The sequence below is a fragment of the Uloborus diversus genome, chromosome 7 (assembly GCF_026930045.1).
Source record: "Uloborus diversus isolate 005 chromosome 7, Udiv.v.3.1, whole genome shotgun sequence".
NCBI lineage: Eukaryota > Metazoa > Arthropoda > Arachnida > Araneae > Uloboridae > Uloborus > Uloborus diversus.
In genome coordinates, this window is record NC_072737.1 from 132701159 (window position 1) to 132723535 (window position 22377).

At 31.1% G+C, this 22377-nt stretch overlaps 1 protein-coding gene across 1 annotated transcript in view; it reads left to right on the forward strand.

The window, feature by feature from the left end:
* LOC129226888 (coiled-coil domain-containing protein 149-like) overlaps positions 1–22263 on the forward strand; it is a 32043-nt gene extending 9780 nt beyond the window's left edge. Inside the window, exons 3-12 of the mRNA XM_054861517.1 lie at positions 240–296; positions 5868–5972; positions 8027–8149; positions 10780–10952; positions 11035–11107; positions 11671–11749; positions 13185–13338; positions 16941–17023; positions 17764–18015; positions 21917–22263. Of these exons, the coding sequence (XP_054717492.1) occupies positions 240–296; positions 5868–5972; positions 8027–8149; positions 10780–10952; positions 11035–11107; positions 11671–11749; positions 13185–13338; positions 16941–17023; positions 17764–18015; positions 21917–22263 (1446 nt within the window). The remainder of the gene's footprint in view (positions 1–239; positions 297–5867; positions 5973–8026; positions 8150–10779; positions 10953–11034; positions 11108–11670; positions 11750–13184; positions 13339–16940; positions 17024–17763; positions 18016–21916) is intronic.
* Positions 22264–22377: the final 114 nt, after the last annotated feature.

Consider the following 22377-nt stretch of genomic DNA (forward strand, 5'->3'; position numbering starts at 1 on the left):
AAAAAAAAAACTGTCGGCAAGACTTATTAACATTGCAAATATACATTGCTGGTCTCTGGGGAGGGGCTGTACAGATTTTGTAGCAAGGGGCACAAAATTTATAGATCTTGGACTTGCATATTAACCTTGCATATGTATGAAAGATTAATTCAAAATAACATTTTAAAATGTTTCTAAACATTTTCTCCAATTTCTCTTCTGGATTTGTACTGAACTATCCTAAAACTGTTTTCCCCTAGGGTCCATCTTTGTTAGGTGTCTATGATGTTGATGGTTTGAAATGTGATAGAGAAAAAGTAAGTAATTATTTATTTATATGTGATTCAAGTTATGATGATTTTTGAAATTGTATAATGGAAATAATTTTGATAATTTAAATAACTTTGAATTAAGTTTACGCTTCTCATTCTCTAAATGTTTACTTTTGCATCTTGAAATCTAAAATATATTTCATTTTAACCCATTAATTGATTTAAATTCAATAACTTAATGACCTTATTATAGGTTATTTAGATGAATTTATTAAGATTATTAAAAATTACTGAAATTTAAGTATTACTTTACAGTTTGAGGGAATGGATTTGTTGTTATTTTCATAATGGCTAATTTTTTTTTTTTTTATACATTGAGAGGTATATTTTGTTTTAAGATACAGTCAATTTGCAATAACTCGAATCTAATGGGACCGATGAAAAACTTCAACTTATGGGAAGTTCGACTTACCGCTAGTTTCTGTTTTCGAAATTTTATTATTTAAAACAATCGGATATTTTATTTAATATGTACATATAACACACACAAAAAAAAGAACTTAAAAGTTTTTTCACACAACATGTAGTTTCTTCGTAAAAAGTCCTGAAGACGAAGTTGTGTCTGATCTTGAACTTCTCCAGCCTTTCAGCACTGGCATGCAGGGCCGTCCCAAGAGGGCGGTGAGTGAGGCAATCGCCTTGGGCACTACAAAATGAGGGGGCAACACAAGGTGCCCCATATTTCAACGGAACACGACAACATTCACACGTATAAAACGCATAAAACGCACCGATTGCATAAAATTAGGGGCACCTTGTGGTGAGTCCTCTTTTGTCTATCATAGATACACAGTCACAGACACACAAAATAGAGAATCATTGCAGTGATTCTCTATTTTCTCCTAGGGCACAAAATATTCCTCTCTCTATCTCCCCAACATTAGTTTGCTTTTTATCATTGAAGCAGATACAATTTCTGAGAATATAACTGTTTAGAATCAAACAAAAGACACTTCTCCTTTGTCTAGTTCTCACCAAATTTCCTCGAATTCTGCCCCTGTGTGCAGTGACGTAACCAGAAAAAGTTTCAAGGGGGCACATTGAAAAAGCAAAAAACAGGGTTTTTTTGATCTGATAGGAAAAAAGGTCAAAAGTTTGAAACTTCTAGTTTTGAAAACGCAATTTTAGCCTTAAAAAAGCTATTATAGGCCATATTTATTGACGTTAGGGAGGAAGCTTAGGAACTGTTTCCAATTGATTATTTTTTTAAATAGATTGAAATCAATTCCTTCTCCCCCTGCAAATTTTCGTAATTGAAGTTTGAAAAACGCAACTTTAGACGAACTTTGAAGATTTTATGGACAGGAGAATCTGGATCATTTCCCAGGAAAATGGTTGAAAAATATGGTTCAAAAAATTTAAGCCATGTTTTACATTCAGGGGCAATTCCACTTAAATTTTTTTAAAGTTGTTTAAAAAACCCATTTTTTGTGATTTTAAAGAAAGGCGGCATGGGGACCTTTGCACAAATCCTTCCAAAAACGCAATTCTGAGCTATTTTCGATGTTGTTGAATGTTTGTGGTCTTCTCCCTAAAACTTACAAATATTTGATGCAAAGAATAACATCTTTGTTTATAACACATAAGAAAGTTAATATTAAGTTGGTACAAGTAAAACCACAAAAAACTCTTTAAAAAATCATTGGATGAGTCCAGATCGAAATCTAATTTTTATATAACTTCCTGCAATAAATACATTTTCTGTTTATAATCAGCAACTTATTTACTTGTGTTCTTAGTTTGATCAATATGAATAACCAATGCAATTTTAATTGTTAGTTTTTTTATCTAGTGCAATATCATTTTACTAGATAAATATTTGGATTTTTAGCATTTCCATTTTTTGAAAAATTTTTGGGGCATTAATGTTTCACACTTGAACTTCTTACATATTAATGAATCAAACAATCAGAGGGCTATACATAGTACAAATTAAAACACAAGTAATGAACTTGTTTCTTATATAAATTATGCAGTGATGTTATAGTTAACTTGATTTTTCTGTGTGTATAGGGGGGGGGGGGTTCTTAGTGTACAGAAAGTTTTCTGGGGGGGCACCAGGAAACTTTCGCCCCGGGCACAGTCAGAGCTTCGGACGGCCCTACTGGCATGGAAATTCCTATGTTCAGTAATATAGCAAAATTTGTTACTTTCTGACGCAGCAAAGACCCACTTATAGGAATGGCATGGTCTTGATTTCTATACTGCTGGAGCCACTTGAATAGAGCCGATTCTACTTCAGGAAAGGTGCACATCTTCATTCTTTTCAAATTTGGAATCATGGATTCTTACTGCTTTTCAAGAATCTTTCTTTTTGATTGTTGGATTCTTTTCAATGTCATAACTAAGATTTACTTAACTTTCTAAATCTAAGGTTTTTATCTTTCGCTTATACATCTTTTATAGTAAAGACAAATCTTTCTTTCTCCGGAACTTATCAACAAATGATCGAATTAAAGAATGAAGGGGAAAGCGTCGGCCTTTGAATAAAGGTACAATCAGTTGAGTTGATAGCTTAAAAGCAGATTCGTAGTCCAGCAACATGTCTAAGTGTGAACAGTACAACACAAGAAAAGAAAACAAGCTATACTAATTTCCGCACATGTAACTGTAACTCCTTTATCGCACATTGGCTCAACAGGAGTTCTCCTTGCTTTAGAGGTCTAATGTGCAGGAATTGCAATTGAATGTGAAAGAATTTTTCTCTCATAGTCACTTGTTTGTTTCTTTCTTTTTTTCGGAAATGATTCTTTCGAAATAAATTTTGAGTCACCTTTGAAAAAACTTTGAGTTAAAGGAAGTTAACTTTGAGATATTGAGAATAATTAGCATGGAATTAAAGACAAAGGGATCAGGACTTGATAAAAACATCGAGTTATAGTAATATTTGTGTTATCGGACTTCGAGTTATCGCGAATTGACTGTAATTATTTACTCTTTCATCTTTAAATTAAAAATGTATTTCATTTTAACCTATTAATTTAAATTTAATAACTTATTAATGACCTTACAATAATTTATTTAAATGAACTTATTAAGATTATTAATAAGTTCTAAATTACTGAAATCTAATTATTAACATATAGTTTGAGGGAATGGATTTGTTATTTTCGTAATAGCTTAAAGGATTTTTTTTTACATTTAAAGGTATATTTTGTTTTGAGATAATTGTTTTAACTATTAAAAGGGTATTTTTGAAATAATTTGGAACCTAAGCCCAGACAGAGATAGAGACATAGTTTGTTAAAAATTAGGTTTAGTGTACAGAAAGTAGACTTGCTTAGTTTTGGGCGATCTTCTTGTTTATTTATTTTTTTTTGTAATATTTTATGTACATATTTAACATTTATTCTGTTTAATTTTTCTTCATCTAATTTACCGTAAAAATTGTTTGACAATATTTACAAGTCGATGGTTTGGAAAGTTGGTTCCTTTTAATATTTTGTGTTTGAGATTTATCTATACATCTATAGATGTCATGCAGGAAAAAAAAAAGCAACATAGTACAAATCATTAGTGTGAACGTGCCCTTGTGAGATACATCTGATAAGCTACACAAAATTTAATATGAAAATATAAATATTACAAATAAAATATGAAACAAACAACATTGAACTCTGGGAAGCTGTTGCACTTAAATGAATGATAAAGAAATTCTTATTATAGACTTTATAGTTGTTTGAATAACTGTCATATTTTAAATTAAGATCTTAAATAGATCTGGTGGATAATTTATATGTGTTCTGTCATTACAAAGTGAGAGATTGCCACTTTTGCTATATGTAGTGTATTGTAGCAAAGCATTTTTCATTTCTTCTTCCCTTTTTTCTCAAGTACTAATATTACAGTTTCAGTTTTAAGCTCTGCTACTGGTGCTTTTGTTACTATATGTAATAGTTAGTCTAGATATTTTAACTTACTTAAATTATGAAAAATATTTTATTTTATTTTTAAACTTGTTATTTTTATGATAGTAAGCATTATTGCGGGACCTTCAATTTTTTTTACATTATGCAAATCATTTCTGGATATTTGAAGTTTATATTATACTGTGAAGTTTATGTTTGCATAGTTAGTGTAATTTGATAAATTTTGCATTACATATTCTAGTTTATGTTAATTTATATCATACAGCTATAATAGATCAGCATTCTTTCAATCAGTAATAAGCAACCCATCAAAAAATGAAGACTAAATTAAGGACATTGTTTGCAAATGTACTTGATTCGATTATTTCAGAAAGGGCGTAAGTCCAATGATTCTTGTAGGACTTACGCCCTTTCTGAAATAACTGATTCACTTGTTGGTTAACCCGTTCGGGACGGCATTCCGCAGAAGATAGCGCTCCCTCAGGACGGCAGCTGTTACGCGCGGACTGTGCACACAGGCACGGACAATTTCTCCCGCTAAGCCTAATACGCAATTTCGGAAAGTATACGCATACATAATAATGGACAAAATGTATACTTTAAGCAGAAATGAAACCATTTTTTAATATATGATAAAATATATCAAAACTTCAATCATAACGAAAAAAAAAATGGATGAAAATAATTGATATTTAACAATAAAAATGCAAAATATATTGTTTTTTACAATAACTAAAAGTACCAAAATGAAACAGTATATTTTCTACAAAACAGGAAAAATATTTGCGCTTAATATTATGAAATACTTGAAGAATATTGTAACAATTAATATTTTAAAGCCGCATTTAAAATTTCAAAGCACAGATAAATGTGCATTGAGCATTTTACACTCATATGTAGTGTTACGTCTTTTATTCTGCTTTGAGCAAATTACACATCTCTGTCTAAGTTCTTTGTCTTCTTTTTCAGCATATGATTTTTGAAAGTAACTACTATATGAAGAACTCCAACAAAAATAATTTATAGTTTCAATGTGACCCAAAAGATCCATAGATGGATCAGTCATAAATTAAGATATTTCCTCCTGGGAAAGATAACATGTTCACCATGTGCTACCAAATGAACATAAAAGTAAAACCCCTTGCTAGAATATTTCCCCTTCAATCCCATTATAAATGGAACCGAAACTAGAAAGAGCCACTTCAAAATGAGTATACGTTTTCCCTTCTCAACTGCAAGCACATGTTTATATTTTCTTTCAAGAAATCCAATAATCACAGACACTTGACAAACCCCATTCTGACGTCAGACAGAGAAATACTAATGCAGGAGAGCAATCATTTGAACGGAACATGGATGAGTCATGGATAAGTAACGGCATCTAATAGTAAACGTTTCGTTCCAAATCCAAAATGCAGAATAGTGTCGTTAGGCCGGCTGCGTACTACTTACCGTAAGGCACGGATGCGTTTTTCGTCTCTGAAGAACCACCTAGCACTGACGCAAAGACGCGTCGTTCGTCCTGAACGGGTTAAAACCTACTGAATAACATAGAAAAGGAATGCGACTTGCTGCATCAAAAGGGGAAGCTGACTTTCTTTTTAGCTACTTATGAGTTTATTTCTCTTCAGTACTTTAATTCTGCAACATTCAACTTTTTGAACTCATGTTTGTTTTATTTCTTTAGAGTCTGGCCCATTTGTTATGTGAGTTAAAAGACCAAAATAAAGCTTTGAAATTTAAAACAGAAAATTTGAAACTTCAACTAGATGATGCTTATGGAGACATCAAGGTAATCTTTCTATGTGCTATATATCCTCTAAGTATTATCTATTTTAGTGAAAAAACAGTTGTTTCCTCTGGTAAATAACCTGCGTGCTTTAATTATCATTCTTAGCTAAAAAGTAACCATAGTAAGTGAGGTAGAAAGATTGTAACACCTGTCAGAGATGAACCCAAATTAACTCCAATGATCCAAAATAATCGTTGAAAATTGCTTCTTACGTCCACAAGTGTTGGAAAGAATCTATAGTTATCGTATCCATGCCAATTACACTTGGACGGTTGCATAAACTGCAGTTCCAGATCTACGAAGTAAAACCAAAGAGAAACATGAAGCAGAAATGTGCATGACTCTCCTGGAGTAAGAGAAGCCCATAAAGGGACAACAAGGTTGAAAAAATATTATATTCAGTGATGAATCTTTTTTTGAAATATCTATGAACAAAAAAGGTGTTCTGGTTTGACGTTTTAAAAGTAAAGTGTATGAGAGATCTTGTGTAAGATGTTCTCTCAAATTTGAGACATCCTTTATGGCATGTGAGTGCAAGAGGTCTGTCAGATTTGGGCCATTGCATGTATGTTATAATAAAACAATTTGTGACTTCCGCTGTTTATCAATAATTCTGCATGATACTTCATCTGAGGCACAGCAGTGACACATTCAGTTATCCATGTTATCTTTCGGCAAGATTCTACTCTGTGTCGCATCTCTAAATTGACTAGTTAAGTTTAAACCAGAAAGAGGAATTTCGGTAACAAACTGTTCAAGCAACTCTACCGATCTCAGTACGACCAAGAATTTGTGGGTACCGCCATATCTAAAGAAAGCAGTTCAAGATCTAGTGCTCGCTAACAAAATTGAACTTGTTGCCACATTGAAGATGGTATGGAAACGGTGTCAGAAGCGATAAATGTAAATAAGTGGTTGAATCCGTGTGTGAAAGGATTAAAGCATTGAAGCCAGCAAAAATGACGCATTCAAGCATTGATGTTGTTTCTTTTGAAAATGTTTTTCCCTCTTTAGATGAAAATATTTTAATTTTTTGACTCAATTAAAACCCTCATCACTATAAATATTTGGTTTATTCTGTCTAATATTTTTTAATTAAGTATATTTGAACTGAAAGGTACACTTTAAGGTCTAAGAAAGGTGGCATGTTCATTTAAATACCTAATTTGCACTTATATTTGGTTAGAGTAAACTTTTTTTAAAAAGTGAAAGGTATTCTATTATTTTGAATTTGAGTTGTAGTAATAAAAATTAAAGAAAAAAAGGTTTTCACTTATTTTACTGAAAGGTTTATATTTTATACCATCTCCATTTTATGCGAGTGGCTGCATAACTGATGAAAAGTGTTTCTGATCACAAGGAGTCATCTGACTCTTTGACCCTCCCTTGAATCTGCCCTTGTTTCATAGTTCTATACATCTCTAAGGTCCCCCTTAAAATTCATTGTGTCAGGCTCCCAAACCTGTAAATCCGCTACTTTAGATAAGTATTGTCTGATCAAGTAATTTTCTTCTGATTTATTTTTTCAACTGTTTTCCAAGTTATTTGTATTCATGCTTGTGATAATTTAAAACTCTGATATGAATGGTTTTCTTCGTTACTTTCAGAAAGTAAGATTTATTGCTTGGAAGGAAGTTGTTTAAATGTTGAGAAATATAAAAAAATATATATTTCAGATGGTAATTATACTCTGCACCAAGGCTGTGAAGTCAGACTGATTTTGGGGTAAAGGAGTTGGAGTCTTGAGTCAAACATTTAAAATTTTAAGAGTCAGAGTTGGTCATTTTCCCCCAAAGTCCACAACTCTGACAGTGCTTGCAGAGTCAGGGTTGGGGGCTGACTGATTTTGGGGTCAAGGAGTCGGAATCGAAGGTTCTAAAATTCCTATTGTCAGTCATTTTCCCTCCAACTTCGCAGCCCTTCTCTGCACTAGTTTTTGATTATTTTTTTTATAAATCTGTTTATTTATACAAATGAGATATTTTAAAACAAAATAGTTTTGCCTCACTTATTGTTTTATGTGTACTTAATTGCTTTTTCTTTTACTCTTATAGTTACTGAGGGAAGAATTGTCTAAGCATCAAGCTGATTCTCTAAGGGAGACTTTATCTGAAAATTTTCTTTCTCTTAATGAAAAGGAAGCTTTGATAAAACAACTAGAAACTCAAAATTTAAAGGTTGCATTTATTTTTATAATTATTTTTATTTTTTTGCAAATTGTGTTGTAAATTTGTCCATGCTTTTGAACATTTAATACACTTTAGGTTCTCTGCAGAACTTAATAAGGTTGAAAATAAAAGTTTTTAGCAGTCTAAAGTTAAGGAAAAACAAACATGGATGAGTTTAAACTTGATTTTGTTGAACTGACTCATATTCATTCATGAAAACAGCAAAAGAAATACGATTTTAAATTCCCAGAAATTTATGTCAAAATTTTTACATTTTATTGTTTTTCTGGGATTTAGTTTTATTTTACCCTTATTTCATTTTTTTAGAAGAATTTCAGAGGAGAAGAATTTTGCAGCATTATGAAAAGCACATTGTAATTAGGAGCTGGGTTATGCTCAGGCAGATAAGACACTTGCTTGGGGCATCAAATTTAAAGAAATGTCTATGGGTGGGGGAGCAAATAGGATGTAGAGTCAAAAATGAAAAGAGATAGGAGTAGGCTGTGTTATTTGGACATGCTTGGAGGCAACTTTTCAAAAGTTTTTGCCATGGCTGTAAAGCTCATCCTCATCTTTGTGTAATTGATTTTTCCCTAATATTGTCATTTTTCATACCTGACTTTTGAAAAAAAAAATAAATAAAATAAGGCTATAAAGATCATTTACTAAAATGAGTACTTAAATAAAAGTTAGGTACTTACTTAGTTTTTGTAAATTATGAGCATTCTTTCCTGTGATCAGTTTAGAAATTCATATTCTCAAATGATATGTTAAACATTATAAAATTTTTATTTTTTATTTTTCGTGCTTAAGGAGCGCTTTTTTTTAAAGACATTATTATTTTTTAAATGTTTCATAGAGCTATTTTAGCAGCTGTGACTTTTGGAATCGAAAATTTGGGGTGGCTATAAATTTTGAAATATACCAATAAAAGTTCTGTACCCTATTTAATAGTAATGTTTAGTATTTTTTGCTCATGAAATATTGACATTAAACTAAAAACCATTAAAAACTGCAATATGAACTTAAATTAATTTTTCAACAAAAAATAATTTTTCAACAGATTTTAAGCAAAAAATTATATCTCTGGTAAATTTTCTTTTGTTCAAAGGTTTTCTTGTTTTTCATGAGCAAGCATTCTCATCGAAAACTAGAAAGTTGTTTTGTTGAATACAAAAGTAGAGAAACTAAATTTGAAACCCACAAAACACTATGCAAACTAAGGAAGAAATCAACTTGTCAGCAACTTTGCTTTTTAATTAGGGTTTCCAATCCCAAAATTCCAATCTCGAATCCCGCGGGATCCCATATGATATTTAGCGGGATTAATCCCATGGGATTGAGAGTAACTGGGATTTCCAGTCCCGCAAAATTTTTCCACTCAAACGTTTACCAGCTTTTGCCGCTCATAAAAGGACTGTATTTACAAGCATCATCTGTTGTTTGAATCACCTTCTTTGTACATCTGCACGATGAGCGAGAAAAACTCTAATATGATGAACTGTGATTTACAATTGAAGAACACAATACAAATAGAGCATATTTTTCTGAGAATAAATTGATATTCTCATTCGGGAGGTTTCATTTTCATTCGTTTAGCAGTTGAGAAAATGCATTGTTCAATTTGAAAGGATTTCTAAAAACCATCACTAAAGTTTAAAATCCAGAAAATTACGCTTTAAACAAAATTGAAAAAGTATTACTGATTGCGAAACCCACTGGAGTAACCTGAATGAAACATTGGAACACTTCTGTTAGCTTAAGAAATGCACTCAAGACCTTTAACTTCAGCACCTTCTGAGATTTGGCTTTTCTTATGGATGATTTTTGTTCAAGAACTGCATATTTTGGACATAAACGATGTCAATTGGATAAGTGTTTTGCTGTATCCAATTTAACTTCGTTAAAAATACCATTGTGGCTTCGTTAACGTTTGTCATTGTATCAGTGCATTTAATAAGAAATGTATTGTGAATTTTTTGTAAGTTTATGGGAATCTTTTGCTAAATGTCCACAGTTATATAATCTCAGTAAAACCAACTGCAGTAGAGCCATAGCATGTATTTTCATCGAGTGAATTCTTTTTTGATCAAAAATCCTTTCTCATTGCTAACTAGCAACTTTTTTATGGCACACTTTTGCACACCAAATGATAATTGCAAATTGGGATCTGACTTTGTAGTGCTCTACAGTTAATGTTGCAGAATTCGGTAAGACTACTTATTCAAGTAACAAAAGCAATCATTCCTAAGAAGCACAACTTTTTCTTCAACATTAGAATTAAATTTTCAGAGGAATAAAGTCAATCCCGCGGGATTGGCTCCTCACAATCCTGAAATCCCGTGGAACTGAATTCGATGTGGGATTGGAAACCCTATTTTGAACCCTTTGCAGCACAATGGACAGTTTGAAATTTCTGTGCTTATTTGCTTACTGAGAATCGAGTTTTAGTCGTAATAATAAAATGTTTTGCTTGAAAATAAATAAAACCACTCTCTGTGTTTTAATAAAGCCAAAGATTTCATAGTTCATTATTAGTTAAAAATATATTTCAACTTATTGTAATTGATGAATATAAATTCCTTATTTTCTTATTCTTATTTAGTTGAAATATTTATGCAATTATTTTATTTATTTAGTGCAAACAATTAACACAAGATTTACAAGCTGTGTTAGATGAAAAAGAGGAATTGGTTACTGCTAGAGACCAATATCGACATAAATATGAGAGACTAAATCAACAATTAAATTATATCTTGAGAGGTGATCAGCGAACATTAATTGATATTGATGGTGTTTTATTGGAAAATAAGTAAGTACATTGTTTAAGCTATTTATCCAGCATTTTACTGAATAAGTTGAAATTTAATAACCATGAACTAATTTTACTTCAGATATCTTCAAGAAAGAATAAAACAAGTAGAAGAAGAAAAGGCTGTAATGGCATCATCCCTTGCTAAGTGCAAAGTAAGAATAATTGATAACAGTTTTTTTTTGGGGGGAAAGGGTTTAAAGAAGGGCTACTAGGCTGTAAAAGGACTTTCTGATTTAGATTATGATACAAGGCTTAAAATGTTTAATATGTGTAGCTTGGAGCAAAGAAGAGTCAGAGGGGACATGATTCAGTAGTTTAAATTTATCACATGAAAGATGTTAATGTGTTAAATTTTTGCACAGAAAGTAGGACAAGCGGGGGTATCATTTTAAACTATTAAAATCCTAGGCTGACTTGGAAATTAGGATAAATTTCTACTTTAGTAGGGTTTTTATGCTTTTGGAATAGTTTACCAGATTTAAGAGGCCATTGACCTTCATTGGGGACCAATAGGACCAGCTTAGCTGGACCTAGAGCCTGTTTCTGGTTGTCACATTTGTATTGTATCTGTATTAGTTTAATGAAAAGTGACCAAAAAGCTTTGTGATAAACAATGATTCAGAAATAAAAGAAATATTTTAATTATACTAATGTGTGTGTGTGTGTTTTCTTTAAGGAAAGAATATCCAAAATTAAATCTTGATTAAAATTTCAGGCCCTTTTGGAGAAAAAGCGTGCAAAAGGTGGAATGAGAAGTACTATTGCCTCAGGATTGGCTGTAAGTGCTAAACAAGGTAATTTTTCTCTGGGTGTATGTTTAAATCTTTTTTTTTAATTTTGTTTGCTGAAAAATTTTGAATTCCCAATTAAATAATACATTAAAAAGTTTTTGTTTGCTGTTTAGAACGTCTTACTAAAGGTTTAATTTTTTACATCAAATTCAAAAAAGGTACTTAATGAAAGAATTATTTTTGAAGATGAAATTATGCATGAAAAGAGAGTACAAGAATTCAGTCACAAAATATTGTTTGAGCATTATTATTTTTCAAAGTTTTCTTTGTATTTGCAATTTTTATCATGTATAAGAACACATCAAATGATTTAAACTCCATTTAATACATGAGTTGGGTGAATGGGAGATTCTACTTACGAGTTTGATTCCATCTACATCAAATTAAAAAATACTGTTATTTTAAAGGAAACCAGTGTATTAGATCATTCATGTAACTCTTATGTTATTCATGTAACACATGTTTTGCCTTTTTTCCCAAAAGTAAGTCATCAGGTAGCAAAGAAAATTGCAAAGAAAAAGAAAAATCAGGTAGCGTGAAAATTGCTTAGCTACAATACTTCTGTTAAATGTGGTGTATCTTATATAAATCAAAGTAAGCTTGCATTTAGTTTCTGTAAGGAAATGAAAATTATGTCAACAATCATGATTTAGGACCCTTTTCCATTGCTCAGCATTGCGGGTCATGTGATTTCACTTTCCAGTTTTCTTCGGCTAAAGTCATTTATATGGTTCCACTGTATTCTATTTGGACTTTTTCAGAACTTTGTCTCATTTGGCCATGTGTGGATTCAGAGAGGGAGTCAGCGGGGTCATGACTTCACTTTAAGTGGCCAAAAAATGCCCAAGCAGCATTTTGTGACGACATATTTTTAAAAATTGGCCTAGACTCCTGTTTATGCCCAAAGTGACATTTATGATGTCCCCCAAAACTAAAAGCTTGCATTTGGGGCTTAGCTTGTTAAAAACTTGTTAAATGCCATTTTGTTAGTTACTACTTGGAAATCTGTACTTTTATGTTTTTCCATATCTTATATTATACCTCGATTGCCGTTGTCCTGCCTTTTGGATGATAGAACTTTTTTTATTTTTGGCTACCCATATTTTCTCTTCTATGTATGTTCTCTTTTGACACATATTTGTTTCTATGTCTGTTTTCTTTTCTTTTCTTTTTATATATATATATTTGCCTGGGACCTCTTTTATTGAGTTAAAAAGAGGCTCCCTTTTTTTGGCGCAAAATAGCTGCTAGCAAATTTTAAGTCACTTTTTATCATTTTAATTTGTACTTTCAACTACATTTCGCCATTTTATGTCTCACTCCTTATATTAGGCACTTAATATATGGCAGCCAAAACTTTTTATCTGTACTTAGTAGATCAAGTGAGCTGTAAATAATTCTGTATGTCTCAGACTGTAATTTAATTGTTTATTCATTTATTTTTCAGTGGAACAATTATTACAGAATAAACCTTTTCTTGATTTGATGAATAAGTCCTCAAATGCTACTGAATTTCGCAATTTAGTTATCACCTTGTTAGAAGCATTGAGTGACAAGAGCATTGCTCTTTCTCATCAAAAGAAAACGAATAAGTAAGTTTAGTTTTTCCTGAAAAAAAGTATGTGTGAAAATATTTTCTGTTCTTTTCATGCTTCGAAGTATGTTAATTTACCATTAAGAAATTAAAGAGTTTGATTGTTTAATAACATATTTAGAGAACATGTTCCCCCACTCTTCTTCAGAATCATATCATTCTGTCAAACATTAAGATGGTGTCTTAGGTGTAGTGGGACCAGAGCGCACCAGTATGACTATTCAAGCCTGTCATTTCAAACGTTTCCAAAAGAGGTAAAGTGTATTGTGACAATCACTATAGTGATATATCAAAAATACATAAGAACATGCCCACATCAATGTGAATAAGTCAGACCTGTCTATCTTGAAACCTGTGTATCTTGAAAAACTGCATATGTAGAATTTTTTTAATTTCCCTGCAATCTCAATTAATTTCTCATACTTTTTTCCTTGCTTTTCTCGAATACTTCATACATAAAACCCATTTTTGGAAGCTCAAAGTTCGCTTCTAAGGAAATTTGAAGTACAACCTAGTTTTCTTTTCACTGTTTAAGACACAGAATTTACAGTGCTTGCGAAATTAAAAAGAACTGTAGATAAAAATAAAACTGTCAATCATCAAACTTTGTTAACAGATTTTTTTTTTCATTGAGGTATGCATTATGGCATTGCATTAAATCATTAGAAATTGTATTTAATTTATTTATTCAGTTTACTGACAGTATAGAAACTAGATTTATATGCAAAAATCAAAACCTCCATATCTCGAAACCTGTATTTCTCAATTTTTTTTTCTGAACCATCAACATTCCATATAGATAGGTTCAATTTACATTGATTTCTTAAAGTGGGGGGGGGGGGAGGAATTAGCCCCTCCTAAATGACTGCCTAGGGAAATTCTAGTGCTTTTTTACTAGGAGAAACAACATTTCAGAAGATTGTTTCAAGTAATATCATTTAGTTTGTATGAAAATTTTAATTTTTCTCTGAAGCACTCTAATTTAATTCTGTATCGGAATTCTTCCTAAAATTGTCATCTAAAAAAAATCTTTTCAAACCGTATAATAAATAGCGTCATTTCAAAAATGTGTAAGCTAAAACTAGTGCAAGGTGAAAACAGTAATGCCACATTCCTATTATCCACACTTATCAAATTTGTTTGGTATTTGGCATTAGTGTTTATTTTAATACTCTATATAGTGACGAGAAATAAATGATGTGTAATTTTTTTTTAAACTTATCAATAAGAGTTTTTAATGTATAAAAATTTTGCACAATTATATTGCATAGAAAATGAGTATAAACCTTTATGCAACAAAATAACAACAGTAAGCAATATATGTCGAGCACAAATTAGCAAATTGATTGCGGACATCTATTTTGGGGTTTTGAGGAACTCTTTTTTTCAATTGAAAGAAAAGAGCTTTAGGATGAAAAGTTATCCAAGAAAAGGTGTCTGAAGAAAAGTCTGAGCTTTTCTCGGATGACTTTTCCAGGCTTGCCAACTTTTACAGATCATCCATAAAATTTACAGGTAGTAGTTAAACTTTTAAGGCTTATGGATAAACCTCCAATTTTCATCCAAAAACTCACTCCTTTGCATTGAAAAAGGAGTTCAATTTTCTAATTTATGCTTGATGTGCTTTTAAACTATTGTTGCTTGTATTGTGTAGGATTCAATCCTTTTTCTAAAGAAGTATCCATCCCCCCTTTTTCGTTGGTTGATAAACAAAGCATTATGACAATGGCAATTTTATATACATTTTTATTTCTTCATTCTTAAATTCCGGTAAGAAAAAAACTATCCCTACAACACTGTATCTATGTTTACATTACAGAACTATAACTTATAAATACGTTAGAAGTTATTGAAATTTGGAACTACATTTACCATTTAAAAATTTGTTGTTTCATAGTTGTTTACTTTGATTATTTAATATGATTTTGATGTATCCTCTTAAATAATGAATTTCCAAAAATCCGCTAAACAATAAATATTGTCATATTAATGAAATTAATTCCGAATAAAGTAGCAAGTACTTTACAGTCAGGAAAAATTATGTATTGGAAAAACTATAACATTTAGAGAAAGGCAGAAAGGAACAAAATGAAGGAAAAGCAGTTGAAATTCGTTTGATCACAAAACAAAACATGCAAGCAGACTATTAAAAATATTAATAAGAAAATGCATAGATAAATAACTGGAATAGTTGATGACAGGAAGGTGTCAGTTACATCAAAAAATAGTGAACAAAAACCATTTATAAAAATGGAAGCCAAACTGAAGAAAATATAGTATTGCAGTAAGATCCTTAACCAAAATTGACCAGTTCTTCAGAGTGTGGAAAGATTCCCCAAAATCAAGGTTTGACAAATTGGGGTAATTTTGGATAATTTGATAAGAGTTGAAATTAAATGAGTGATTTGAATCCCAACAGTGTTGAGCAATGATAGATCTATTAAGCTGTAGTTTTTTCCCCATAGATTTTAGTTTCTTTCTAGTAAAATTTCAAAGAGCACCAGGTCTGTCCAATGTATGCAAGCCCACAATTACAATTAATTTTTAAAATTCCACAACAAAAGAGGATGAATTGAATCTCTAAGAGGAGAGAAATTTTGTTTATTTATAGGAAAAAAATAAAAATCACTTAAGAATCTTAGCAATCTGAAAACTAATTGGTGGAAAGAATGGCCAAGCAACCAAATTCTTAGTGTTAAAAGCTCTATTAAGAATGTTTTTTTCAGGTTTATTGGAAAGTTTTTTTAAGTATAATCAATGAAGATGGATGGATAGACTATCAATAGCCATCACTATGATAGGTTGCTTTTCTCAGATGACTGCAACTGCATCCTAAAGCTCACTCTTTGTTGCATTGAAAAAGGGATTCCTTGAAACCCTTGAGCACGTGGCTGCTGTAACCTGTTATGTTTTGGGTTAAAATGTTGTTATACCTATTCTTTATTTCTAAGCACAAAGGTTATTTATTCAATTATTATGTCTTAGGTGATTAATGGTTGTGCAAAATCGACCCTTGAGCCTTTAAGCCCAAAGTTGACTAAGAAGTGCCTTAAACTTTGTTGGAGAAGTAATGCTCTAAACTATTGTAAGTCGACAAACGCAAGATTAAAAACTCGTCATCTTTCTGTTCCATTGTGCAGGATCTTTCTGATACCTATGATATTCCTGCACCAAATTGCCTGGTTTTCTTGCAGGAAATGAATTCTGTTCTAGATCAAGCTATGTTTGGGGGTCTCCTGGATCTTGTTTGAAATGTCAAAAAAAAAAAAAAAAAAAAAAAAAAAAAAAAAAAAAAAAACACACACACACACAAAATAGGGTAAAAAAAAGTTCTGCTGTGACTATGATACATAGTTGGTATCCTCCTAAAAAATGCCTGATATGAAGAAACATTTCCACACAGACTAATTTTTTGAGAATTGCCACTTGTATTGGCAAAAAATATACCTGGAAATAATGAAATTTCGATTAGAGATTGAAATATTTTGTTTATGAAAATTTACTTAAAAAAATCATATTGAGTTGATATAAAAAGGTTGTTTTAATATTATTTTTATTTATGTATTTATTTAATTTATATATTTTTATTTTTATATTTAGAATTCTTGGGAATAGAGTTAAGGAACTCCAAGAAAAAATAAAATCGATGGAAGTTTCCTCATTGTGGAGAGTTCCTGACCCTAGTAAGTTAGTTAGTCATTTCAGTGTTTTATATGATTTATTATTTAGTTCTTTTAATTTCTGCATAAAGTGAAGTGATATGTTTTGATGCATCAAATTTGTCCATTATTGTGTACATGATTTATGATTGTAAAATGTGCTGTTATTGCATTTTTCTTTTGATTTAAGTATTAAAAGATATAAGGCAGTAGCATCACTGCGAGGGATGGGGTCGGTTTGCCCTGTATGTCACCCATCTGGGGAGTTGTACCCAAACTAAACTACTTTCTTTACTAATAATAAAGCTCAAAGTCTCTCTCTCTGGATGTCTGTAGGATGTCTGGATTTCTGGGACGTGCATAGCATCTAGACCGTTCGGCCGATTTTCATGAAATGTGGCACAAAGTTAGTTTGTAGCATGGGGGTGTGCACCTCAATGCGATTTTTCGAAAATTCGATTTTGTTCTTCTTCTATTTCAATTTTAAGAACATTTTCCGGAGCAAAATTATCACAAGATGGACAGATAAATTACGAAATTATCATTACATGGAATGGGAGAGCGGATGAACATAGCCAATTGGCGAGAAATTTGTCATCCATTATTTGTAAATATACAGGCGAACCAAATGACCTTTTAATTTTCAACTATGGGCAAAGCCCTGCGGGTACCACTAGTTAAAAATATAAAAACTTCAAGTCTTTTGAACTTCACTTTTTGTTTTGATGCACAGTTGTTAAAAATGCCTTTTCTCTCCATTGCAGCACAACTATCCCTTTTGTTTCATGACTGTGAACATGACAACTATCGTTCTGCTGAGAAAAGCTCCCCTCTTCATTCCATTCTCTCATCGCTTGATAATGAGAGGAAAGAGGATTCTCCTGAAATTATACTGGATGATCAAAGCATTAGAAGTGATGATCAGTGTTCAGTCTCAGAGCTGAGTGCAGATCTGAGGACAAATTCTGGATTCAGTGATTTGGACATTTTACCTACTAAAGATTATTCAGTCAAAGGTATTACATATTTGATGCTAAATTACAAGTGTTCTGTTGAAGTTTTTCTGTACCGTTTGAGGTTTAACCATGGATTATATGTAATTTGACAGTCGGCCAAGTTAAGACGATTCCATCTGAATGAATCTAGCAGGGAAAAGGAAAAATAGCAATGGGATTTTGATGCACATGTTTTATGATGCCACTAGTGCCTAATTAATTTATTGCATTCTCTAAGTTGGAAAAGAGCAGAAACAAACAGTTTTTATGGAAACAACAAAAAGAAAATTCAATGTTTTCATTTAGTCAGGTAATGTAAAGTCAAAATGGTAAGCTCAAAATTATGTTGTAAAAAATATATATTTTTTGTAGTAAGAATATAGATGAAATATAGATTTAAAAAATGATTGCAGTGAACAAATTGTCATTTGTACAAAACTGCGTAGAAAAAGACAAAAGTTCACATTTGTAACAATCAAACTACCACCCCTGCAAAACTAATACATTCGTCCATTTCGGCCTATAAACTGAATATTAACCTTTCCATATAATCAATGGTCAGACAGTAAATGCAATTCTATATGCAATTTTCTTTGCTAATAAATGGCCCTATCAAATGCTTTCCCATCTTTTCTGAGAGTTAAAATGATTTTTTTCTTTCAGTAAAATCAAGTGTTTGAGATGAGATCCAATGAAAAAAAAAGGGTGGGAGGGGAGGAGGGGTTCAAAATTTAAGTAATAGAAAATCAGAATTAACTCTACTTCAAAAAAATGTTCTTAAGTTGGGCGCAACATATATTGTTGTATAAAGCATGTCTTGCACAGTGCAATAATTTTTCAAATTGTGTAAGAAGTTATAAATAGTGGTGGCAGTAAACAAGCAGGATTTTCTTTAACATTAAAATTCGAGTCCTATTAACTTTTAAAAGAATGTGATTGAAGCAAAAACAGAAAGTTCAATAGTTGGCAAAATAATATAAATGAGGTTTTGAGAATGTTTATTTTGGAAATTGCACATTTAAAAATTCTTTTGAAATATTCAGAAACAGAAATAAATTTCATGTTTTCATTGATTTTTATGCTATAGTTTAGTTATGGATTTTTACTTCATCTTGTTACTTTGAACTTTAAAGTTATCTTGCGAAAAAAAAAACCTATCTTTAGGTTTGTCCATTTTGCACAAGGTAATTTGTTTTACATATTTTTCAAGCATGTTAAGTTTTTCAATGAAATAGTTTTGTTATATGTTAAATAAACTAATCATGATAATGTTAATTCTTTGTTAATATGTTTCAAACATTTCACATGTGCAGTGCAGTGATATTCAGTTTTTTCCCCCCAAAGAAATAAATATATGTCTCAAATAGTTTTAACACCCTAGACTGCAATTCTTATATGCAAAAGCTTGATTGTAAATAAATAAATAAAAAAAAAGGTATTCAGTGCCCACATCCAATGTCAACCTTTTCTTTCATTTATATATTGTTCATGTAGCAGTTCTTTCATTAGTTCGATTTATCATTAGTTTTGGTTTCCAATATTTTAGTACAAAACACCTAAAATCTCTTAATTAATTTTTATGCAACTGATAAAACTACAGAACCCGGATAGCAGATTTTTTTTAACAGTCTCCAACACAGATTAAGAAGCCCAAAAATAATCTGTAAGATAAACCAACTATAGAATGATCATAAAATCTCAATCAGTGCAATAAACGCTTGAAAATAAGATGCTAATACAAATACATACAACCTGTGAACCATATCCCTGAAAATGTGATACAAATATTCGTATACTGAAATCAGGGATGGCAGGGTTTTGGACGCTACAGTAAAAACCACGGTAACTACCATGGTTTTACCGTCCTGTCCAAAACAACATTTTTAGAGAAACTGTATTTTGTGAGAAAATATCAAAAACAGTACAAAATGTGTCAAAGTTATGTTTTACATTGAATATTTATTCAATAATGAATATTCCAGTATGTGTAACTTATTTATACAGCTGATTCTAATCTAGTTACATAGAAGTTTAATACTTCATTAAATATTTCAATCGGTATTTTTTCCCCGCATAATAGTAACCAAATCTTTCGACATTTATGCATGTGTGCAAATAGAAGTGTTCAAAATATAGTGCAATAATTATTTTAAATGCAATAAATGACAATTTTTGAACTGAAATGATCTAAAACAAAATTACCACCTGACTACTTTAGGAAAATGTCAATAATTTGTTTCTAAAAATTCTCAAGTTACTGTAGTTTTTGTTCATTGTACTTACAGAATGTATTGTATTAAAGTGCATACATTTAATCATCAATTTATTGTTCTTTTATCTACAATTAAAAAAAATAATTTTCGTTGAAACATCATGTAAAACTTACATGCAAAAACCAATTAAAGAAAGTTTTTTCCTTTGCTGCCCCTAAATATTGCACATTTAATAACATTCCTTTGAGTTATGAATGGATTTGAAATTAGTTGTATTTTTAGTGTTGTGAATTTCCTTTCATAACTGTACCAATTGTTACCTGAGGAAGTTTTTATGTAATAGAGATAGTGACAATTTTTTTAAGTAAAATATTTTTTGAATGAACATTTTGGGGAAAAATATTATCAAATACTCATTAATTAAAGCTTAATTATATTTATATTTTGCATTACGAATATTGCAATAAATACAAACTGATTAGATTACTCTTTTAGCATTGGCATACTTTTGACAGTTTAACACTTTTGGACACTTTTAGACAGTTTTGGAGGGTAAAAACCATCTGTTCTGTCCTTAACCAATTTTGGACAGTCCAATACCCATCCCTGACTGAAATGCAAGATGTTTTTTCTTTAAAATTTTAATTTTTTTATTCCTCAACTAAGGAATAGTCTGCAGATGTTCTCTAGAGTCCGCGACGGATGTCGCATTGTCACGCTGTTTCTGCTACTGGGTACAGGACGTATAAATTATTTTATTAATGAAAATTTCCACAGTTTAAGTTAAAACATTTAGAATGAAACAAAAAGCAAAACAAATCATTTTTTAAATTCATATTTCATTCTTGTAGGATAATCTGTCATTTTAAGTTGCAGTAAATAGTTTGGAGATTCGTTCAACAGTAATTACTGAAGCTTTTTCACAAATAGTTCTTCAGCAGCTCATTTGTTTTCTCTTGTGGTTTGTATGAACTTATCCTGGCAAACTTTGATGTTTTAATCAAATTTTATGGTTGATTAAATCATTGATTGATATGAATTGCCATCTGTTTCTTCAACGTCTTTTAAAGTTTTCTTCAACTTTAATAATTACTGTCTCTCAAAGTGTTAGTTTCATTGAAGAAGTCAAACTTTCGTAAACCGTTCCTTACTGATGCTTCATGCACACTTAAGTTCAAACAATACAGCAACAGAAACCGTGTTATTCCTTTATTGCACACTTCAACTGATGTTCTTTTGAATTTCAGATTTTCTATGCAAGAATTGCAAGAGAAGAATAAATTATTTTCAAATTTTTACTTGAAAGTATTTCCTGTTCTTGTTACTCACATTTTGAGTCATTTTAAAACCAATCCCTTCAAGTTAACAGAAGTAAATTTCAAGATATGGAAGATAATTAACATGAAATTGAAGACAAAGGGATTGGGACCTGTTAAAAAATTCGAGTTATAGTAATTATTTGAGTTATAGGAATTCTAGCTATCGCAAATTGATTATGTTTGGTTATTTAAAATTTGTTTCCAGTGATTTATGTATTAAAATGATAAAATGTTTTGTCTAAGGATAAAAACAACGTTTAAAATACAAAAATTATAAGTACTTAACTTTAGTTATCACAATCTCTTACTTTCATTTCTGTGTTCAAAGTTTTATATAGTTATAGTTTTTCATTTTGATTTTATTTTCTAAATACATATTTTCCTTGCTAGATCTGAAATTTGATAGACGTGAGAGCATGAGCAGCTGCAGTCGTTACAGTGATTCAAGGAACAGCTCAGCATCTCCATCACTTTTACATACATCTCGAACATTACACAGCGATTCAGAAATAACGCCAAAGAAATCTTTAACTATGAGTCAGCTATACAAATCAACATTCAATAAAGATCGTCATCAGTGGTCATCATTAGATGTTGATGATCTGCCACCTAAGCTACAAAAATTTATAGCTGCTGCATTTGCTGAAATAGAAGACAAGACGGACTGTGATGAAACAATTGTCAAAAGCCCACTTCATAAATTAAACCCACCGGCAAAAAGTAATCCTAACTGTTGATAAATTGAGCTCTAGTTTCTCGAGTTATTTATAGCTCTTAGAGTCCGTTGGGGTTACCCGAAACACAGCGTAAATGGAAAGGTACTGCATGGGGTTTCTAAAACTAGACTATGG